Genomic DNA, 22,663 nt, shown 5'->3' on the forward strand with positions numbered 1-22,663 from the left:
GCAGTAAAACTTCCGGCGCAGAGGGCGAGCATCTCTACGCAGGATTAGCGGAAGAAACCAGGGATGCTTAAGCCTTCAGAAAAGATGAATTCTTGTGTATTGGATTCTCTTCGAGCACTAGAAAATGGAAGAGATTTTAAGCTTGTTCAGGCTCCACAGTAAAAAAAAAAAAAGAAAAGAAAAAAAGACGATTTAGGCTGGGGAAAGGAAAACGCTTCTCTTTACTTAAAGAGATATCCCCGAGAAGAATCGAAAGTCCCTGAAAAGTGCCTAAAACTTCCCCTCTCCGGGAGGCTCCCCGCCAAAGCTTGAAAGATCATTAGATGAGTAGGTGGCCGAGAGGATTTAAAGGATGACTAGGAGATCCTCGGCAAACTCTGAGAGATTAGGGGACTTTGCTAAACGTCCCGCACCCCCTTCCCAGATCTCCGCTGTATCTCTGTAACTCCACTTCTTTCTTCTCTCTCCCCCCACTCCCCTCCTCGCCCCCACTATCTCCCCGTCCTCTTTCCAAAACCTTCGCCTTCCTCTTAGCCCCACCCCCTTCTCTTCTCCAATGATGGAACCCTTCGTTACACCGTCCTCCCCTGTCATTGGACGAATTCATCCCGCGGGAGCTTCTTATTTGAAGCCGGGAGCCAAACGAAGGTGGTTGGAGTGGGCACTTCTCACTTAGCTATTTCCAGAGAGGTTGGATCTCCTCTTTCCGTCATTTCTACTCTCCCGGTGCCAGGGTCGAGGACCCGCGCTGAGTTGGGCCACACTCGGGTTCCTGTCACACTCTCCTGTCCCCTTCCCTTAAGGACGCATCCCTGTTAGCCGAGGGTGGAGCCTGGGTTCCGGGCCAATCTTCGAGGGGTCCCAGCTTCCTGGGGATGGGGGAGGGGTGGTGAGGGGCTGGGGGTGGACTGAGCATGGGGTCCAGCCACTTCCTTGGGATGAAGGCCCCCTGAACGCCCCTTTTTCATTTTCAGCAACTTCTTACTGGTTACTGGAACCCCTTAGGTCCAGTTCCACCTCAGTTTTGCGAGTTCTGGAACCCTGGACCCGCCAGCTGCCTCTCTGGGATTTCAAGTGGACTTCTATAAGGGTTAGTAGAGCCTCTTTTCTCCCCACCCCCATTAATAGGCTTCACTCCCCAGGGCTGCTACTCTCTAGTAGTTTGCTTTCTTGGAGTGGATTACTTTGATGTATGTGTCGTTTGCTTGCTGTCGCCTTTCAATTGTAAGCTCCTTGAGGATTGGAATTGTTTTTTGCCTTTTTTTTTTTTTTTTTAATATCACCCCTCACTTAGCACAACATATAGTACATGGAAAGTGTTTAATAAATGTTTATTGAATTGAAAGTGTTTAATAAATGTTTATTGAATTGAAAGTGTTTAATAAATGTTTATTGAATTGAAAGTGTTTAATAAATGTTTATTGAATTGAATTATTGAAATAGGGATAACTTAGAAAGCTAAATGATCCCCAAAGTTCCAGGCCAAGTTGACCCTGTTGTGGACGTTAATTTCTTGTTCAGTTTTGGGAACACAGCCTGGGGCATAGTAGATAGTACTTGCCTTTGGAGCCACAAAGTTTGAGGCTGAGCGATGTAGAAGCAATCCGAGCCTATATATCCTTGAGGGCTTTACCCTATGCAGACCACCTATAGCCTTGATTATTCTGGGTGCATTCGTACACAAGGGTTTGTACAGAGAAGGAAAGACGGCAGTAAAGTATATACTTCTTGTGATGTACCTATCTTCCGTGAGGTTTTTCATGTCGGTAAAGTTTTTAACTTCTCTTTATGAATTTCATCACCTTAGCATGGGAATCAAGCAGCATATATTCCTGAGCCTTCATTCTCTTTCGTTTAAAATAACATGATTACTTAGGTCCCTTCAAATTCCAGCATTCTTTTATTCTGTGAGCTTTCTTCTGCCTCTTTTGTTAGATTCCCTTCCGGATCCAGACATTAAGCATAGGTGTCCTTCAGGTTTCTGTTCTGGACCTTCTTTACTAATACATTAATTCACTTTATGATCTCCTCAGGTTCCTTGGATTTAATTACCATCTCTATGCTGATTATTCTCAGATATATCAAACTCTCTGGTATACCTGTCTTACCCCCATCTGCCTTTCATCTTGAATTGGATATCCAGTAGACTTGATATGTTCTAAACAGAACTCATATTTCTCCCTAAAACCTCTCCAGCTTCTCTCTTCCATCTTAATATAAAAGGCAAATTATCCTAGTCCCTCAGAGATAATAAATTGACTCCTCACTCTTATTCTCTCTCTATCCCTCATCTAATTTGTTGCCCAAGCTTTGTTGCTTTCATCTCTGCCAATATCTCTCCAATATGTCCCCTCTTTTAGTGCCACCACTCTAGTGAGAGCCTGGATCACTTGATTCCTAGAGTATTGTCACAGCCTTCTGGTGGGTCTGCCAGCTAAAAATAAAAATGCTCTGTTGGCATTCAAAGCTTCTTATAATTTTCCCACCTTTCCAGTCTTCTTTCACATACTCTTTGATCCAGTGATACTGATATCCTGGTTGTTCCATGAACAAGACACTCCATTTCATGGTTCCAGGCACTTTTTGCTATCTGGTTTTTCACTGCTTTGGTTTCTTCCTGGCTTCTTCTAAGTCCCAGCTAAAACCCCACCCACTACAGGAAGTTTTCTACAAACCCTTGTAGTTTTAGTGTCTTCCCTGTTAATTATTTCCAATTTATTATGTAATAATGTATATGTATTTGCTTGCATATTGTCTCCCTTATTAGATGGTAAACTCTTTGAGAACAAGGGACTGTTTTGCCTCTTTGTATTTCTGGAGTTTGGTACCGTGCCTGTCACATGGTATATGTTTAATAAATGTTGATTGATCAAAATCTTACAACTATATTGACTGGGATCACTATGAATTCATATTATCCAGTTTTGGCGGGGGTGGGGTGGGGGTGGGGGTGGTTTCTTTGTAGCTCCTTAGCAAAATTTGTTATTCTTTGATTTTTAGCCCATTCAGCTTAGCAACTATTCTAAAACATTTCTCTCCTCAAGTTTTCAATGTTTTATCCATGGTCCTTTTTTTTTTTTTTTTTTTTTTTAAACATATTAATAGCTTTTTTTTTTTTCTTAAATTTGGACAAATACATGCATAGATAGTTTTCAAAATTCACTTTTGCAAAACCTTGCATTTCAGATTTTTCTCCCTCTTTTCTCCCCTTTCCCTCCCCTAGCAGCAAACACAGCCATATGAATTAAATATGTGCAATTCTTCTTAACGTATTTCCATATTCATCATGCTGCCCAAGGAGGGAAAAAAGAACAAGCAAACAATAACCATAATTTTAAAGGGTAAAAATACTGTGCTTTGATCCACATTCAGTCTCCATAAAAATGGAGTTAATTATGGATTAACAATGGAGTTCTCTCTCCGAATTTGGATGGCTCTTTCCATCACAATTCTATTAGAATTGCCTTGAATCACTTCATTGTTGAAAAGGACCAAGTCCATCACAGTAGTTCATCATATAATCTTGTTACTGTGTGCAATGTTCCCTTGGTTCTACTCACTTCACTTAGCATAATTCATATAAATATTTCCAGGCTTTTTTGAAATCGCCCTGCTTATCATTTCTTATGGAACAATAGTATTCCATTACATTCATATACTATAAATTATTCAGCCACTTCCCAATTAATGGGCATCCACTCAATTTCCAATCTGCCCAAAAAAAAAAAAAAAAAAGGCTGCTACAAACATTTTTGCACATGTAGGTCCTTTCCCCTCCTCTATGATCTCTTTGGGATACAGACCTAATAGTGACACTGCTGGATCAAAGGGTATATTTTGAGGACCACGCCTTAGTGTGAAGCCCAGAAAGTCTTTAAAGGGTTAAAGGGGACTGCCCCATTAAGGGGCAGCTCAGTTTCCCCACAGCTGTACATCATAACACACTTGAAGGAATTGCAAATCGGCCTCTACTGACTCAGATGTTGCTTGTGAATTGAGAAAGAAATAAATTGGAGGCAAGGGGAAAGAGGAGAGAGGTCAGAGAATATCACTGCCTCTTGGTCTCCTTATATTGTTATTATCCTCTCACATGAAGGCATCTAGTCTGCTGATCAGAATTAGAACCCCAACAGCCACTAGCAGGTGACTTCCATAACAGGTATATATAATTTTATAGCACTTTGTTGCCAACAGTTCTAATATATTCTTGATTCCTGCTCCAAAAAGTAAATACACAGAGACTTTTTGCTATGAACTCCCTTTCTCCTCCGTTTCTTAAAATCTCTCTATCCTCTATCTCTGAGGATTAGATAGTTCTTTGCCTTGGTTTTTTGTTGCCAAAGCCAATATACCTTCACTTATATGCTTTTTGTCTTATTGATCATTCCCACCCTTCAGTTTCTTTCTATAATTTGGCTCTCTTCTATCTTCCTTTATGCAAATACGTTCAAGTTTATCTCATTCTTTAAAAAAAAAAAAAAAAAAATTAATTTTATCCTGATGTACTCCTAAATTTTTGTTCCAAGTTGTTTGTCTCTTTTACAGTCAAACTCATGCCTATACATTTAGGCTCTTCATTTGCTTCCTTCTCAAACCTTTCCAATCTGATTTCCCACGCCACCAATTACCTACTGCTCAAGATTACTGATGATCCTTGAATGGCTAAATCTGATGCTTTTCTCCTTAACCTCTTTATAATTTTCAATGATTGATTTCAGCTTTGTCTTAGGTACTTTTTTCTTCTGATATTGTTCTCTCCTAGCTCTCCACCTGTCTGTTTGCCTTCTCCTTTGTTCTATTATCATTATTTATTGCTCTCTAATCTAGGCCCAGTTCTCTTCTCTCATATCATTCCCTCACTTTTTCTTGGAAATTCTATTTCTGTATATCTCATAGATATTTCAACTCGGTATATCCAAAATAGAACTTGTCTTCCTCTAAATACAGCATCTCCTCAAACTTCCCAGCTCATGTTGTGTACCACTCACTGTCCTAATCATGATATTTGTGTAATCTCTGACTTTTTCTCCCTCTTCCCCTCACATTGGCAAATTTTGTGGATTCTATTTCCACAATGCTTCAGGCCCCTTCTTTCTTTTTTTTTCTTTTTCCCTTTCTTTCCGCTACTTTGTTTTTAACATCCTTTTTTCCCCAGTTTTCAATATTTGCTTTTATAAGATTTGATTTCTATTTTTTCTCTTTTCCCCCCCAAAAAAGTAATCTGACATATTATATACATCTAATCATATTAAACATATTTCCACATTACTCATGTTGTGAAAGAAGCACGGGGGAAAACACAAGGGGAAAAATCACAAGAAAGGAAAAAATAAAACCAAAAAAAGTGAAAATAACATGCTTTGATCTACATTCAGACTCCATAGTTCTTTCTCTAGATGTGTTTTTCCATCAAATGTTTTTGGAATTGTATTGCTGAAAAGAGTTAAGTCTGTCAAAATTGATTATTGCAATGTTGCTGCTGTTGTTTACTATGTTTTCCTGGTTCTGCTAACTTCATTCAGCATCAGTTCATGTAAGTCTTTCAAGGACTCTTCTTTCTAATTGAATACTGTTTCAGTCTTTTACTACTTCTCAACTGGACTATTTTGACAGCTGCTCAGTTGGTGTCCCTATTTTGTTTCCTCTTGAAGTTCAAGGGGAACCCAGAATATTGGTATTCTGATCCAGTGATCCAGGTTTACTCCAAAATTTGGAGGCTTAGATAATATTCAAGTCAAGAAGGAGCTGTTTATTATAAATGTAATACCAATTAAAGGACTAAATTCCAAGAGAGGAAGATAGCAAAGAGTAAGAAACAAGCAGGTAAATTTATAGGAATTTGGGAGTACAGAACAAAGAACAGAATAGGGTAAATGATGCCATGGGATTGGGGTTCACATTTGGAAAGTTTGGTAATGGGGGCTAACAGTGGCCCCCTTTTCTTAAGCTAAGAGAGTACTCATTGTTTGGGTTTACATGCAAGAGAGCAGCCCAGAGTTTTAAAGGACAACTCGGATATCCTTGAAGAATAACTTAGTAGAATAAAGATATCAGGTCCAACTCCCTTTCTTTCACACACATTCTCCAAGGTTGTGCTGTATTACTCTCAGTACTTACATTCCTGAGGTGACTATCATTCCCAAAGCCAGGAGGCTTAAGGGTTTTTTTTTTGTTGTTGTTTTTTGTTTTGTTTTTTTTTTGAAAATACTACTATTGGAGGGGCAGCTAGATAGTGTAATGGTTAGATCACCAGCCCTGAAGTCAGGAGGACCCGAGTTCAAATTGAGAGGTAAACAATCCTATGTTCTTCTGATTTGCTTATATCATTCTTTATGCCTAGATCATGAACCCATTTTGACCTTACCTATAGTATTAAGTGTGATTCAATGCCTAGTTTCTGCCATACTAGTTTCCAATTTTCCCAGCAGTTTTTGTCAAACAATGAATTCTTATCCCCAAAAGCTGGGGTCTTTGAATTTGTCAAACACTGGGTTGCTGTAGTTATTGATTATTTTTTCCTGTGATCCTAACCTATTTCACTGATTGACTAGTCTATTTCTTATACCAAATGGTTTTGATGACTGCTGCTTTATAATATAGTTTTAGATCTGGTACAGCTAGGCCACCTTCATTTGATTTTTTTTTTTTTTTTTAATTAGTTCCCTTGAAATTCTTGACCTTTTGTTCTTTTAGGTGAATTGTTATTTTTTCTAGGTCAGTAAAATAATTTCTTGGGTATTTTATTGGTATAGCACTAAATAAATAGATTAGTTTAGGTAGTATTGTCATCGTTATTATATTTACTTGACCTGTCCAAGAGCACTTGATATTTTTCAAATTGTTTAGATCTGACTTTATTTGTGTGGAAAGTGTTTTGTAGTTTTGCTCATATAGTTCCTGCCTTTCCCTTGGCAGATAGATTCCCAGATATTTTATACTATCTACGTTTATTTTGAATGGAATTTCTCTTTGTATCTCTTGCTGTTGGATTTTGTTAGTGATGTATAAAAATACTGATGATTTATGTGGATTTATTTTGTATCCTGCAACTTTGCTAAAGTTGTGGATTATTTCTAATAGCTTTTTAGTAGAATCTCTGGGGTTCTCTAAGTATACCATAATATCATTTGCAAAGAGTGATAATTTAGTTTCCTCATTACCTACTCTAATTCTTTTAATCTTTTTCATCTCTTATTGCCGAAGCTAGCATTTCTAATACAATACTGAATAGTAATGGTGATAGTGGGCAACCTTGTTTCACTCTTGATCTTATTGGGAATGATTCGAACTTATCCCCATTATATATGATGCTTACTGATGGTTTTAAATAGATGTTACTGACTCTTTTAAGGAAAAGTTCATTTATTCCTATACTCTGTGTTTTTAATAGGATGGGTGTTGGATCTTATCAAAAGCTTTTTTTGCATCTGTTGAGATGATCATATGGTTTTTGCTAATTTGGTTATTAATATAGTCAATTATGTTAATAGTTTTCTTAATATTGAACCTGCTCTGCATTCCTGGTATAAATCCTACTTGGCCATGGTGTATTATCCTGGGGATGATTTTCTGTAATCTTGTTGCTAATATTTTATTTAAGATTTTTGCATCAATATTCATTAGGGAGATTGGTCTATAATTTTCTTGCTCTGTCTTCATCCTATCTGGTTTAGGTATCAGTACCATGTCTGTGTCATGAAAGGAATTTGGTAGGACTCCTCCTGAGTTCAAATCTGAACCTCAGACACTTAACACTTCCTGCCTGTATGACCCTGGGCAAGTCGCTTAACCCCAATTGCCTCAGCAAAAAAAAGAAAGAAAAGAAAAAGAAAATACTACTGTTGGGGTTTCTACTACATCACTCTAACCTGTCCTTGATGTAGCTTCCTTGCTCTTCTAATTTATTTGTGATGTAACCTTTTATATCTGGACTTTAACTTGGTGTATTGTGTCCTCTGTTGCTCTAAATCTCTGCCAAATTGATGTCCAATTTTCTTAACAATTTTTGTGAAATCAGCCCTTACTCTGCTACCTGGATTCTTTGGGATTTTTGTGCACTAGCTTACCATATATGTTTTAAAAGCTCTCCTTTGTAACAAGTATGATTGTATAAATTAAAACAATATACTAGCCACACCTGGGGGGAAAATGTCCCCTTCTGAGTTCCTAGTCCTTTCTGATTAATCATCAGTCTCGAAGTTATGGTTGTTCATTGCATCAACCAGAGTTCTTAAGTCTTTCAAAGTTGGTTTCCTTTGCAATATTATAGTCATTGTAGAAATTGTTTTCCTGATTGTAGTTACTTAACTCTGTACCAATTGATAAAAGCACTCATGGGCTTCTTTGAAATTTATAATTATGGGGCAGCTAGATGGTTCAGTGGATAGGGCACTCTCCTTGAAGTCAAGAGGACCCTAGTTCAAATCCAGAGTCAATCACTTAATCTTCTATGATTCTCTGTGACCCTGCACAAGTCACTTAAGCCCAGTTGCCTTGAGATTATTATACTGTAAGAAATAATTAACCATTTTTCTTGAGGGGAAAAATGGTTAATTATTTCTTACAGCATAATAATTTTCCTTTACATTCGTAGGCCACATTTGCTCAGCTTTTCCCTATTTGATGTGTACTCACTTTGTTCCCAGTTAATATAATATTTTTCACAATAACAAAAGGTTCTGCTTTAAATACTTTTGTGCTTGAGTCCTTTCCATTGGTATTGAGGACATAGGCCTTAATAGTGGCATTAACTGGATATTCATTTTAGTCATTTGTGCCTTATAGTGCTTTCCAGAATGATTGGACCAGTTTAGTCTTTTCAAAAGGATATGCTTGCCCTTTTACAGCTCCTTCAGCAATTCTCAAATTCTCCTCTTTTGTCATCTTTGCTAATCTTGTGGGGAATGAGGTAGAGTTTCAGAATTATTTTTAATTTGCATTTCTCTTACTAGTTATTTCTTAAGTGGTTATTAATAGTTATCCTTTTTTAAAAAAAAAAAAAAAGAAAAGCTTTTTCCTATGTTTTGATAATTTACTTTTTGAGAAATGAATTTTTCTTAAATATTTTATATTAGTTCCTCATATAGCCTAGATATCAAATCTTTATCATAGCCGCTTGCTGCAAAGATTTTTATTTCATTTAGTTTTTTATCTTTTTAATTTTAATTGAATTGCTTATGTTACTAGAGCAATTCTTCACTTATATAATGTGAGCATTTGGGACCAGTCCCTTGGTCAAAAACTCCTCATCCATAGCCATGAAAGATCTTCCTCCTCCCAAAACATGTTTGTTCATGTTGCAACCTTGCTTATTAAAATCATGTATCCATTTGGAGATGATTTGCTATGTAATAATGGGATATTAATCTAAACCTATTTCTATCACATTAGTTTCTAGCTTTCCCAGCAGTATTTGACAGATAGTTAACTCAGTCACCCTTGATTTGTGAATCAGAATAGGATAGTGGGTGACAAAGTTGCCAGCTGGCAGTCATTCCCAAACCTCATATAAACTACTGTACTAATATTTCAGAGTCTGATTCTTTTTCTACAGCAAAATAACGTTTTGGTCATGTATACTTATTGTGTATCTAATTTATATTTTAATATATTTAACATCTACTGGTCATCCTGCCATCTAGGGGAGGGGGTGGGGGGGGGGGGTAAGAGGTGAAAAATTGGAACAAGAGGTTTGGTAATTGTTAATGCTGTAAAGTTACCCATGTATATATCCTGTAAATAAAAGGCTATTAAATTAAAAAAAAAAATACTGTACTACGTTTTGGGTCCTGGATTTCATTTGCTATAGTGCACAATCATAGTCTTCATAGTCCTTTTTAGTCTTACATACCAGACCTTATCAGTCCACAGACCTCTCTGTTTCCCTTTGTTGACTTAGGCTGGAAAAATGACTCGCTGTAACTTTTTCTTGGATTTTCTAATGAGGAGTTTGTCTAGTGGATTTTCCAGATTAATTTGGAGGTTGGGGTATAATTTGTTGTTCTGCCTCCTTGGTTCCAGCTTCTCCAGTTAATTTTTAATCCTTAAGGCATGTTGAAAAAAAATTCGCATTTTAGTCAAGAAAAGATATATTTTACTATTCCATTTGTTTGCATATTGTTATGACTTTATGGTCCGTTTTTATAAAATTGCCATGTATACCTTAGAATGTGTATATTCCTTTCTATTTTCATTCAGTAATTTTGATAAATTTGTTATGTCTAATTTTTTCAAAATTTATTGAGAGCTATCTTGTTTATTTTTTGGGAGATTAGTTTATTTCTGATAGTAAGGGACCCTCAATGCATCCCTATTATAGTTTTATTATCATTGTAACTTTTTTAGTTTTCCTTTTTAATACTTTGATGCCATGCCATTTGGTATTAAAATAGATTCATTGTCTATAGTATCTTTCCTTTAAAAGATTTTTTAAAAAATCAATTTCTTTCATCTATACTAATTTTAATTCCATCAATATTCTCAGTCTTATTTTTCGAAGTGAATTTCACTTATGTTGAGCTTTGTAATGTATTCTTTTGATACTTTGATATAATAGCATGAAAACTGAATAACTTTGGTACGATTATAATTTTTATTGTATTAGCATGGCCTATGCTATTTAACTTTGTAGGTGAATCTCTACAAGTATTTTGGTTTTTGGTATGTTTTTGAATCTTTGGTAGATTCATCCCCAAGTTATTTGTTCATTTTGCATTTATTTGGAATGGAATTTCCCTTTCTATTGTCTCTTAAATTTAATTGTGAAATACTGTTGATTTTTGGGCATTTTGTAGGTTCCAACTTTGCTGAGGCTTATTTTTTCAGTCAGTGTCTTTATTGATTTCCTAAGATTTTCTAATGAAACCATCATGCCATTAACAAATAGGGATAGTTTCATATCCTCTTTACTTAGTTTTGTCATTAATTTTTTTCTAGTGTTTTTAAAAAAAATTATTGGATTAAATTGGGTTTCTCTTAGCTGAAAATCTTGTAGTTGATTTTTATTGAGTCATAAAATAGTGGGGATGCTACATAGGCATCTTTTTTTGATTAAACCCCATCATGTATATAAACTCGAGCTCAACTTGCCCATGGCCCATGGGAACATTGCCATATTATCTTGCCCATGAATGTTTTTTGCACTTTACCATGTCCTTACCTTATTCCTGGAATGTCCTTGCTAATGCTTCAACCTTTAAACTCCATCCCAACCTGAATAGACTAACTCAAAAGGTATTGATTCTGTGATCTACCTGTTTTGTATCATGGTATTTTAGTGTTTAATTCTCTAATGCTTTTAGGTTATGTATTTTTTATATTACCCCCTAGGTAAGACTGTAAGCTCTAATGAGAATAGAACGTTTTTATTATTTTGGATCTTACTAAGCTCTTTACTCTGACACATTAATTAGAATCTTGAGATATGTTGGATCTTGTCTAAATGTATTATAGAAGAAAGCACTGGACTAGCAAGATCTAGTATCTCGTGGCAGCTCTGCCACCAGTGGGAGCTCGTACTTTTCTGACAATAGAAAATTGACCATTACTGACTGGTGGTCTCTGCCTTTTTTAATTTTTTTTTTCTTCTTTTTCTGTTGGCAGGAATGCCAGAAGGGCCATCTCTGAGGAAGTTCCACCAGTTGGTGGCTCCATTTGTAGGGCAATTGGTGGTCAAGGTAGGGGGCAATAGTAAGAAGATGGACCCCAACATGCTAGAAATGCTTCGGCTTCAGGACTCACAGGTAAGGTGGTTTATAGGATAAATGCTTGATTTGATTCTGACACCACATGCTGTCAGCTTGTCTGCCAAGCTGTTTTTAACTTTGAAGGCTACTCTATTTCAACAAGTATATGCCCATTATTTATTGGGCACTTTGCTAGGGATACAAAAACAAAACTAAACACATCCCTTAACCATATTTTCTACCATTGAATTCCTAGGGATATGATCCTCTTAGTCACCACCTCTATTCTCATGTTCTCAATCCATTTGGGAAAAGAGATCTGTAAAAGTATTTCATGTAGGGGGCAGTGAGGTGGCACAATAGATAGAGCACCAGCCCTGAAGTCAGGAGGACCTGAGTTCAAATGTGACCTCAGACACTTAACATATTTAGCTGTGTGACCCTGGGCAAGTCACTTAACCCCAATTGCCTGAGCACCAAACCCCCCCAAAAAAATATTTCATGTGGCATTATTTCTTTTAAATCAAGATTTTTATTGCCTATTTCACCTGGCTATGCCATTTATAAAATATATAATATATATAAAATATCTCATTTATAACTCGGGTCAAAAGCTCACCAGGATATCGTGCTTAAGTAGTTTACACGCTTATGTTTTCTTGACTTCTGCAGCATTTGACATCAATAACCACTATCTTTTTCTCCGAGTTTTCTTATTATGGCTTTCTTTTGCTTCTCCTTTTACTTATCTTGATCTCAATCCTTATTTTCCTTTAGGACATCCTCTAATGCCACCTCCTATATAAGGCCTTTACATTTGTTTTTAAAACTTTGAGTTCTAGATTCTCTCTTTCTCTTGCCCTACCCTTATAAAGAAGGCATACATGAAGTTTTGCAAATCATTTCCATAAAAAGTCATGTGAAAGAAAACATTTCCCTTCAAGGAAAAAAAAGTGTTTTTTGTTTTTTTTGTTTTGTTTTGTTTTGTTTTTTGATTTTTGTTTTTTAAAGCATGCTTCAGTATGTATTCAATCACAATCAGTTTTTTCTTTGGGTGTAGATACATTTTTCATCATAAATCCTTCAGAATAGTCTTGGATCATTGTATTGCTGAGAATAGTAAAGTCATTCACAAGTAATCATTCCATTAACATTGCTATTACTTTGTTCACTTTGCTTAAGCTGGTGGAAGATTTTTCAGGTTTTTCTGAGTGCTGCTTGATTGTCACTTCTTATAGAACAATAATATTCCATCATAGTCATATAATCACAGTATATTCAGTCATTCCCCAATTGATGGGCATTCTCTCAATTTCTAATTCTCTACCCTGAGAAACAAAACAAGTTACTATAAATATTTTTGTACACAGAGGTTTTTTTTTTTTTTTTTTAATCTCTTTTGGTATACATGCCTAGTAGTGGTATTTTTTTTTTAATTAAAGCTTTTTATTTTCAAAACATATGCATAGATAATTTTCAGTATTCACCCTTGCAAAACCTTGTTCCAAAATTTTTTTTCCCTCCCCTAGATGGCAAGTAATCTGTTAAACATGTGCAATTTTTCTATACATATTTCCACAATTACATGCTGTACAAGAAAAATCAGATTGAAAAAGAAAACAAAGTGCAAGCAAACAATAATTTAAAAAGTGAAAATGCCATGTTGTGATTCACACTCAGTCCCCTCTTTGGGTGTAGATGACTCTTGTTTATTGGATTATTGGAACTGGCGTGAATCACCTCAATATTGAAAAGCCACGTCATCAGAATTGATCATTGTATAATCTTGCTGTTGCTGTATACAATGGTGTCCTAGTTCTACTCACTTCATTTAGCATCAGTTCATATAAGTCTCTCCAGACTTCTCTGAAATCATCCTACTAATAATTTCTTATTGAATAATAGTGTTCCATTACATTCATATACTATAACTTATTCATCCATTCTCCAGTTGATGGGTATCCACTCAGTTTCCAGTTTCTTGCCACCTAATAGTGATATTGTTTGATCAAAGGATATGTATGATTTTATAGCCCTTTAGGCATAGTTCATATCTTTTGATCTTTTATCAGTTGGGAGAGGGAAATGACTTTTTCTTTTAAATAAATTTGACTTAGTTCCCTATACTTTTGAGAAATGAAACCTTCATCAGAGAAACTTGTTTCAAAATTCTTTTCATAATTACTGTTGCTAATTTTATTCCCCCTTCCCAGATCATTCTATTCTTTTTCTCTACTCATCCTGTCTTTTCTTAAAAATATTTCACTTCTGCCCATTGTTTCTCCCATTATGTCCTTTCTTCCCCACCTTTTCTTTCTCTCTCTCTCTCTCTCTCTCTCTCTCTCTCTCTCTCTCTCTCTCTCTCTCACTCACACACACACACACACACACACACACACACACACACACACACACACACATATATATATATATATATTTTTTTTTTTTAATTTTTTTTTTTCCCCAAAAAATCCCTTTTGAGCTCTTCCAGGGCTTGAGACCAGTTCTTACTTTTCTTGGAGGCTTTAGATGTAAGAATTTTGACTTTGTTATCTTTTTCTGAGTGTATATTTTAATCTTCTTTGTCATCATAGTATCTTTCTGTGGTCAGAATCTTTTTCTGTTGTTTGTTCATTTCCCCAGTCTATTTGTCTTTTAACTCTTTATCAAAGTAGGGCTCTATTTCTAGTATAGAAGGTGCAGTGTCTCAAGCTTCAGGGGTTTTGTTCAGCTGTTTTCAGAGATCTTTCTAGGGACCTATACTATGAACCAGCACTGTTACCCAGATCTGAATATAGACAAAACAGAGTCCTGCCTCAATGCTTGCAAGGAGGCACCTGCAATCTCCCTTTGATGAGCCAGTCATTCAGCCTTCCCTTCTACCATCTGTAGGCTGAGATCTCCAGAAGCTACTGCCACAGCTTTGCTGCTGCTGTTGTTGATGCCACTGTTAAATGCAGTGGCTCCCAAAGCCTGCTCCTGGTTTGCTGGGGCTCTCCACACACTCTAGTGGAACAGACCTTTCCTGTCGACCTTCCAGATTGTCCTTGTTGTCTCTAGACTTAGAGGTTTTGAAATTGCCACCATTGCTACCTATTCAGAGGCCTCAAGGTCTGCCCCTGACTTGTTGAGGTTTAGGCTGTGCTAGACCCACCCTAGTACAGTCTTCCAAGCAGTCTTTGACTTGAAAATTGTCCACTAGGCCTTTGTGGGTTCTTATTCTCCGAAATTTGTATAGAGTCATTATTTAAAGGTATCTGGAAGGGTTTGGGGGAGAGCTTTAGCGAGTCTTTCCCTTCACTCCACCATCTTGACTCCCTTCAATTTTTTTAATAATATTAAAAAAATTAGGAAACATTATCAAATATAAAGACTCTGCATAGCAGGATTGGGAGAAGGGAAGTCATACAAAGATTAACTGAAGAACCTGAGTTGGGAATAAGCTGACTTGAATGTGGGGTTAACTGTAAAAACCTGTAATTGTCTTAGTAAATCCTCTATGGAGAATTTATGGAATGATTTAGACAGGAAATAGCAACACAAGAGATTTTGCAGCTGGCTTGCAAGTAGCATTATAGAAGAGTTACCTGTACCAGTGACATACTAAATGCCGTAAAGAAAATAATGCTACTAGAAATACTTTGAACAGGTACATCTTTGTATTGTTTTTTTAAAATAATATCCCTGTAATAGAATTTTTGACTCAAAATAACTTTTTTCATTTAGTTCTTATAACTTATTACTAGACTGCTAGAATCCTTTTGGAGAAAAATTTGCTATTAGTGCATATGTTGTTTCTCTACAACTCCGTGTCTACTTTATTGTTAGTTGAGGAGATATAAAGTCTCACTGATAATGTAAACTTTAAAGTTTTGAACTGGTATCTCTTTAGTGTAGTACTTGGAACATATTAAGTGCTATCTCTTGCAACAAAAACAAATAAGCAAGGAAGGGGAAACTATTAAGCAAAATTTAAAGTATATGCCTTGTTTCTACCTCCCTTCTTCCCAAGTGGCTCCTCTTTACTCCTCTCCTTATTTTCCTTCTGAAATATTTTTTTTAGCCTCAACTATCCACTTTCTCCTCTTTTTTTTTTTTCTAAATGGCAGGTTTTTTTTTTTTTTTTTCCAGTCCTATATCCTTGCCTCTCCTCCTTGTCTACTTCAACTTTGGAGAAGGTGTTGCCAGCTTTGCTCTTCTTTGGTGATTCATGAATTGTAGCCTTTCATGATAATTTTCTTTTTAAGGTATAAAGTCTTAAAATCCTGGTATTGTAAATTATACTTCTGTCCCCCCTCTTCCATCAGTGGAAACTGAGAACAGCTAGTTCATCATTCACCATGTAGCCTTTACAAGTTCTCGGAAATTGGGAGAGGGCTTAGAAAACTGAGTTTTCTTTCATTTTTTTAATAAATTTGTGCTTCTATTTCTGTAGGTGCTGAACTCAATTCATTGTTGCGTATTGCAACCTATCTAGACCCTAGTCTTAATTTTGCTGTTGCTAAAAATTTGATCATCCTGTGGCTAAAATTGGGATTGAATCTCTTCAAACCTGGCTGGGCTGCTCCTTAAATTTTAAGACATAGGCCTATATTCAAAACCTTTCCAATTTATCACCACTTGAAAGAACCCAGAGTCACCTTTATACTGTTACTCAGTACTTCTTAAAAACCTATATATATCAAGTGCAAGTAGACAGATTAATTTGTTAGGCTTCTGGAGTGCCCTCTCTATTGTATTGCTAAAGTATGTTTGATTTGTACCTCTTGATCATTCAGCCAGCATTGATTGAACCTTCAGTAGAAAGCTCCTGGGCAGGGTGAAAGATCATCCCTTCTCTTAAAATTAATCTTCATTTAATTCAACTGATTAGTAAATATATAAAGTAAAAAAAAAAAAGAGGGGGGGGAAGAAAAAGAATTTCGAGAGGACCTAGTTAGGGGAGCCCCGGAAGGAACAGTACTACTATTCTAAGTATAGAGTATCACTTTTCTCTTACATAGTAAAGTTTTATAAAAACTAAATTTACCACTATATTGATTTTATTTTGGGTGCAATCTATATTTGTCCCTGTTTCTACCAATATAACCACTTTGGTTCCAGTGTAGAATTGTGAGAGAAAGGGCACATAGTATTCTCACCACACTCTTCTGCTGAGCAGCACTTAGAATGTGGGTGGCCAAATGAAGGGCCTGGGGAAAAAAAAGAAAGTCCTCATTTTGAGCCTAGAAACTTGCTTTAGTTATTTGACCTAATAATGCAAGAAATAAATAATACTTCATTGTAGTAACAGAAGGTAATACTGCTCCCAAATAAGCAGAAAAAACAGTATCTGCTACAGAAAATCAGAGCAAGAGTGCTGGACAGCGGGTGCCACAAGATTTGAGAACAAGTCTTCCATCAGCATGTACTCCCCAGACACATTTTCTCTAGAATATTGCAAGTTATGGCTGTTCTTCCTTCTAGGTCCATGGAAAGAATTTATATCTTAACTTTGGCCTAGGTAAAGACCTGGAACCTCCTAACAGTTTGCAGTTGCCAAAGCATCTTCAAAAGGAAGTGAACCTGCCAAAGAAGACAAATAATCATAAATTTGAATCTACCTCAAGGCTAGGTGGACAAGAAGTTCCTAGTTCATCTTCAGACATTAAAGCATCTGAGCTTGGGGAAAAAGAAAAGGATTCTGTTAATGAACCTTGGTGGCTGAATACTCCCATAAATTCTGAGCCTTGGCTTTGCTTCCATTTTGGTTTGTTTGGTAGTGTTCGGGCAAATGAATTATCCAGAGCTACAAAAGCCAACAAGAGAGGAGACTGGAAGGATCCCTCACCCAGGTATTAGTTTGGTCAAACTGCTCTCAAAACTAAGAGAGGATGAGATGTGTCAGTGTCAAGCTTTTGAAGGATGTACATATCTTTTATTTCCTTTCACAGAGAAAGGCAGTATGTTTATATAGGCTAATCAGTACAGCAAGAATTCAAATCCAGTTGCTAACCTAGATGTATTATAAATTTTTTGGAGAAGTCACTGTTTCTTTTTTTCTTTTTTAATATTTTATTTTCCCCAAATTACATTGTCCCCAAAGACAATTTTAAACATTCACTAAAAAATGTTTTTGAATTCCAAATATCCTCCCTCCTCCCACCAGGGTAAGCAATTTGATATGTTTTGCATGATTACACATGTATAACCTATATTACCCATATTAGTCATATTATGAAAAAAGTCATACCCAAAGGGGGGGGCCCACAAAAAAAGATACTCAGAATGAAAAATAGCATATGAATGCAGATTGAAGTATACTATCAATAGCATTTTTTTTCATCATGAATCTTTTGGAATTATCTTGGCTCATTATATTGCTGAGAATAGATAATTCATTCACAGTTAATCATCATACAATTGCTGTTACTCTATACAATATACTCCTGGTTCTGCTCATTTCCCTTTGTATTAGTTCATATAAGTCTTGCAGATTTTTCTGAAACCAGCCTAGCACAACAGTATTGTTACAATCATGTGCCACAAACTTGTTCAGCCATTCACCAATTGATGGGCATCCCTTTAATTTCCAGTTCTTTGTCACTATAAAGAGTTGTTTTAAATATTTTTGTACAGATAAATCCTTTATGTTTTTTTTTTTTTTTTGAATCTTTTTGAGAGATAGACCTAGCAGTGATATGTTAATGGCTAAAGGGCATGTAATTTGATATTTCTTTGGGCATAGCTCCAAATTGTTCTCCATAATGGTTGGATCATTTTTCATAATTCCATCAATAATGAAATAATGTCTCAATTTTCCCACATCCCCTCCAACATTTATTGTTTTCCTTTTGTCATATTAGGTAATCTGATAAGTAAAGTCACTGTTTCTTTAAGAGCTGTGTTTTTTCCCCCATTTGTAAAATTAAATAAAAAAATTTGGTTTTTTTTCTATAACTAATGATGATTTTAATAACTCAGTAAGAAATAGATGGAAAATGAGGGTCCTTATAAATGCCTAATGATATTTTCCCCAATCCTCTCCATTCTTGTCATTAGCACTTTTTTCTGAGCAGTTTGAAATGAAGAGCTATGATTCTTACTCTTCCTAGTATCTTTAGGAATGGGGGAATAGAAAGGTTTCCCAAGATCATTTGAAGTTAATGACAGAGCTGAATCTAGAATTTGGTCAGATAGAAAGAGCACTGGCCTAGCAAGGCAGACACCATAAACTAGATTTCTTAGGGGTGATAGCTGGCAGGATCTCAGTATTAAGGAAACCTTTAAGTGCTACTATGGCTAGCACTTCCAAAGGCAGGCTTCTTCCTGCTGTATTCCTCCGCCTGTTTTAATTTTTAATCTTTGTTTAGATTAAGACATTAACAAGCAGGAACATTTCAGTATACAAAAAAAAACAACAACAAAGATTGCATGCTAAATATTCCATTTGTTACATATAGTTTTTAAGTAACAAAATTGTACTTTTTGTCCCCCTCTCAATTTTTTTTTCTCCCGTTCGTTTTTAATGTTTTAATTTATTTTGTTTTTTCTGCCCGTTGTTTTTTTTCATTGTTGTATACCTCCCCCAGAATCTTTTGTATGTAGTATGTGCTTGATAACTGTTGCTGTTTTTAGCTCAGCTCTGTTGATGGTCTGCCTTGTACTGTGCTAGAAATTCTCTCGTTTTCTTTTAGGTTGGTTCTACACTTTGAAAAAGGCTTCCTGGCATTTTACAATTGTCAGATGTACTGGTGCTTGGGACCAGTGGTCAAACCAACTTCAGATATCCTATCTGAGCAGTTTGATCGAAGACAAGCCTTGGAAGCTTTGAAACAGGCTAACCCTGTCTGTTATACTCTTCTGGATCAAAGATACTTTTCAGGCCTGGGTATGACTGACCAGAAAGGGATTTGTATATTTTAAAATGTTTAACTTTGTTTATGTCATTGCCCCTTTGACAGTTTGGTGAAGCCTATGGATACATCCTTGTGTCCTGCTTTCTAGAGCTCCCAAGTTGGGGTGACAAAATGTACTGTGGCTTTCTAGAGCCCCCACATGGGAGTGATTAAAATATACTTTCCTAGTGGAGAAGTGATGAAGCAGGACTCCTGAGGATGGTGGGAAAATGGAGTTCATTTATTTCAAGGGCTTTTCCCTTTTTATAATGTAACAAAAACAACATTGCTCACATAGGACCACATAAATAACGCTATTGTACATATTTTGCCATCTGGTAGCAACTCTGCTTCAATCACAACACAGGTTGTCACCGCCCCCTGACTTCTCAGGAAGGCCGAGAGCCCTCAGGGGACATGGGGAGCTGAACCAGACATTGTCAACAAGTTCTCTCTGGGCTGAAGGGGTTTATACCTCACCCAGAGTTCTCCCACTGACTGTGACCCTCTACACATCCTCACTAATATTTGTAAATGCATAAAAGTATTAAAAAAAAAAACAACAAACCCAAAACGGTGCTCTAGAACGAAGTATAAAACCATTGCATAAGAGGAAAAGGCTTTCATGGGAATGAAGGGAGGAAGAGGGCTCTGGGAACATAGTATGATTTGCCATGCTCTGATGGCCTGTGCTCAGAGCTGATTATTATGCTGCTAATAGGAGGAGACTTGATGTTGCAGCTGCAACCAATGTTATTTTTTAAAAATCTGATTCTTAGTCCCTTATTATTGCTAACTTGTTTTGGGATTGTATCCATGTTACCATGAAATGTGAAAAACTTCCTCTCCAATGTTATTTTTTTTTAAATGTGATTCTTTGTCCCCTAATATGCTAACTTGTTTTGTTTTGAGATTGTATCTATGTTTTCATAAGACTACTGGAAAAAATTCCTCTAACTGCAACTTAAATCTTAGAAAAGGTACCTGGGGACACTGAGAGGTACAAAGACTTGTATTCAGATACATTTTGAGGTTGGCCTTTTCTACTAAGCCACATTGCCTCTCTCTGTGTTAAGTGTTATAATCTCATATGGCCAGTTCATTACTATCATATATAGGTATATATGCCTTGCCTAGCTGTTCTTTCAATGATTTCAGAGAATCAGTGCTCTAGTTTTAAGGCAAGGATCTTTCTCAGGAGTGGGCTCTCTGGGGATTACTCAAAGTTGAATGGTGAATTGAACAAGTTGAGATGAATTTGCAAGTCCAATTATCCTTCTACTACTATGATTTATATATTTACTTATATCTGTATTTCCTCATTTTTTTTCCCTCCTTTCATCTTGATTTGTAGGAAACATCATTAAGAATGAAGTTTTGTACTTGGCTAGAATCCATCCCCTCTCTTTGGGTTCTTGCTTAACTTCTTTGAACCTTGAGTCTTTGCTGGACCATGTTGTGAGTTTCAGTGTTGGTTGGCTGCAGAAAAAATTGGAGGGGAAACCACAACACTATCTGATCTACCAGAAAGAGCAGTGCCCTGCTGGACACCAGATCATGAAGGATAGCTTTGGGCCTCCAAATGGTTTTCAGAGACTCACCTGGTGGTGCCCCAATTGCCAACTCAAGGTGGTATCAGAAGAGCCTAATGAAGTTCAGATTACTCAGGAGTAGCTTCCATAATATAATACTTTGTAAAAAGATATTCCCTTTGCCTTTTCCTTTGGTGTTGGTTGATCTATATGTTACATTGGGTGGGGTTTGTAGAGAAGGGAACAGAAGAAAGTTCAGAAGAAGATAGAGACAATAAAAAGACAGTTTTGAAAGTAAAAATGGAATTATTACACTTTTAAAGAAAGCAAGTGGTCTTCAATGTCCATTTATATTTTCACACAATTTTTTTTTGTATTCTCTACATGAAAAAATATATATATATTTAGTATTTCAGAATAAAAAGATAAATGGGATAGGGTTTATTCAAGAAGTTTCTAAGGCATTTGGGTCCCCTTTTCTTGAGAATTTTCCTTTTTTGAAATGTCAATGGTTAATAAAGGGTGCAGACTATTGGCTCCAAAACAACAATGCTTTTTGTATGTAAAAGTTTTATGTTAAGAAAAATGCCTTACTAGTTTTTCATATTTCAGTTTCACTCTTAAAAAAAGAAAGGAATATCTTTTGACAATAGCTAAAGAGAAAAATCTCCTGGGGTCAAAGTTCTGCTACAGACATTTGCAAAATCATCTGTGAATCTAACAGATGCATTTGTTGAAGTATTTTCTTTTTGATCATTCTAGGTATAATAGAGGTAGAAACACCAAGCTGTAGGTTAGAGGAGCTCTGGGTTTCGAGGATGAAGGTAGCATACCATAGTTAGAGAGCTCTTATTTCTTTGAGATTTTTTTTTTCCTGAAGTTATTTAAATATTAAAATGTTAATCACTTTGAGAGGGATCTTCATAAAAATTATCTCATACTGATACTGAAGCACAAAAATAAAACTACCCTTTGCTAACTGACTATTTTGTTTTTTTTCCAATAAAACTTGAAGGCAGTGTTGTGTGTAACTTGAATTCCAAAGTGACTTGTGTTCTAACCTTATTTTAACCTTGAATCCCTTATTTCTTTTCCCTCATTTAAAAAATGAATTTAATACATGTACTAACTTCTTAGGATTATTATATGGAACTAATGAAAGGCATGGTGAACTATAACTAGAAATATGATTTATAATTCATTTACTTATAGTATGTTATAAAGATTTCTTCTCAGGGCTTGCATGGAGACCTCAAACCCCAAGTTATCCCATATTCTGTAAATATGTTGGGCTTGGTTATACCAAGAATAGAATCTTTGGTTATTTAAACTATACCTCCATTTGAAGGAGTGGGACTGAAATCTAGCTTATTATAATAAAAAAAATGTATCAGAATAACTTTTTATTGACAGAACCCACGCCTGGGTACTCTTTTACAACATTATCCCTTGCACCCACTTCTGTTCCGATTTTTTTCCCCTCTCTCCCTCTACCCCCTCCCCTAGATGGCAAGCAGTCCTATATATGTGTGCAGAACCAAACAGTTCTCTTGTTGCACAGGGAGAATTG

General features: G+C 36.1%; 1 protein-coding gene across 2 annotated transcripts; it reads left to right on the top strand.

Moving 5' to 3' along the window:
* Nucleotides 1-166: 166 nt before the first annotated feature.
* Nucleotides 167-22,200, top strand: NEIL2 (nei like DNA glycosylase 2). 2 transcript variants are annotated; one of them, XM_031951132.1, is made up of 6 exons: nucleotides 167-327; nucleotides 975-1,090; nucleotides 11,602-11,741; nucleotides 17,151-17,518; nucleotides 19,361-19,554; nucleotides 20,916-22,200. In XM_031951132.1, exons 3-6 carry the CDS (start codon nucleotides 11,604-11,606, stop codon nucleotides 21,233-21,235), a joined length of 1,020 nt encoding a protein of 339 aa, XP_031806992.1. In that variant the 5' UTR covers nucleotides 167-327; nucleotides 975-1,090; nucleotides 11,602-11,603; the 3' UTR covers nucleotides 21,236-22,200. The 2 variants fall into 2 exon arrangements, with proteins under 2 accessions (XP_031806992.1, XP_031806991.1); XM_031951131.1 differs by lacking the exon at nucleotides 167-327 and adding an exon at nucleotides 596-690.
* Nucleotides 22,201-22,663: the final 463 nt, after the last annotated feature.

This window comes from Sarcophilus harrisii, chromosome 2 (assembly GCF_902635505.1).
Source record: "Sarcophilus harrisii chromosome 2, mSarHar1.11, whole genome shotgun sequence".
In the NCBI taxonomy this organism is placed as follows: Eukaryota; Metazoa; Chordata; class Mammalia; order Dasyuromorphia; family Dasyuridae; genus Sarcophilus; species Sarcophilus harrisii.

Coding starts and splice junctions, on each gene's coding strand:
- NEIL2 (XM_031951132.1), top strand. CDS start 11,604: ATGCCAGAAGGGCCATCTCTGAGGAAGTTCCACCAGTTGGTGGCTCCA. Junction 11,742..17,150: donor TTCGGCTTCAGGACTCACAG/GTAAGGTGGTTT, acceptor TCTTCCTTCTAG/GTCCATGGAAAGAATTTATA. Junction 19,555..20,915: donor AAGATACTTTTCAGGCCTGG/GTATGACTGACC, acceptor CTTGATTTGTAG/GAAACATCATTAAGAATGAA.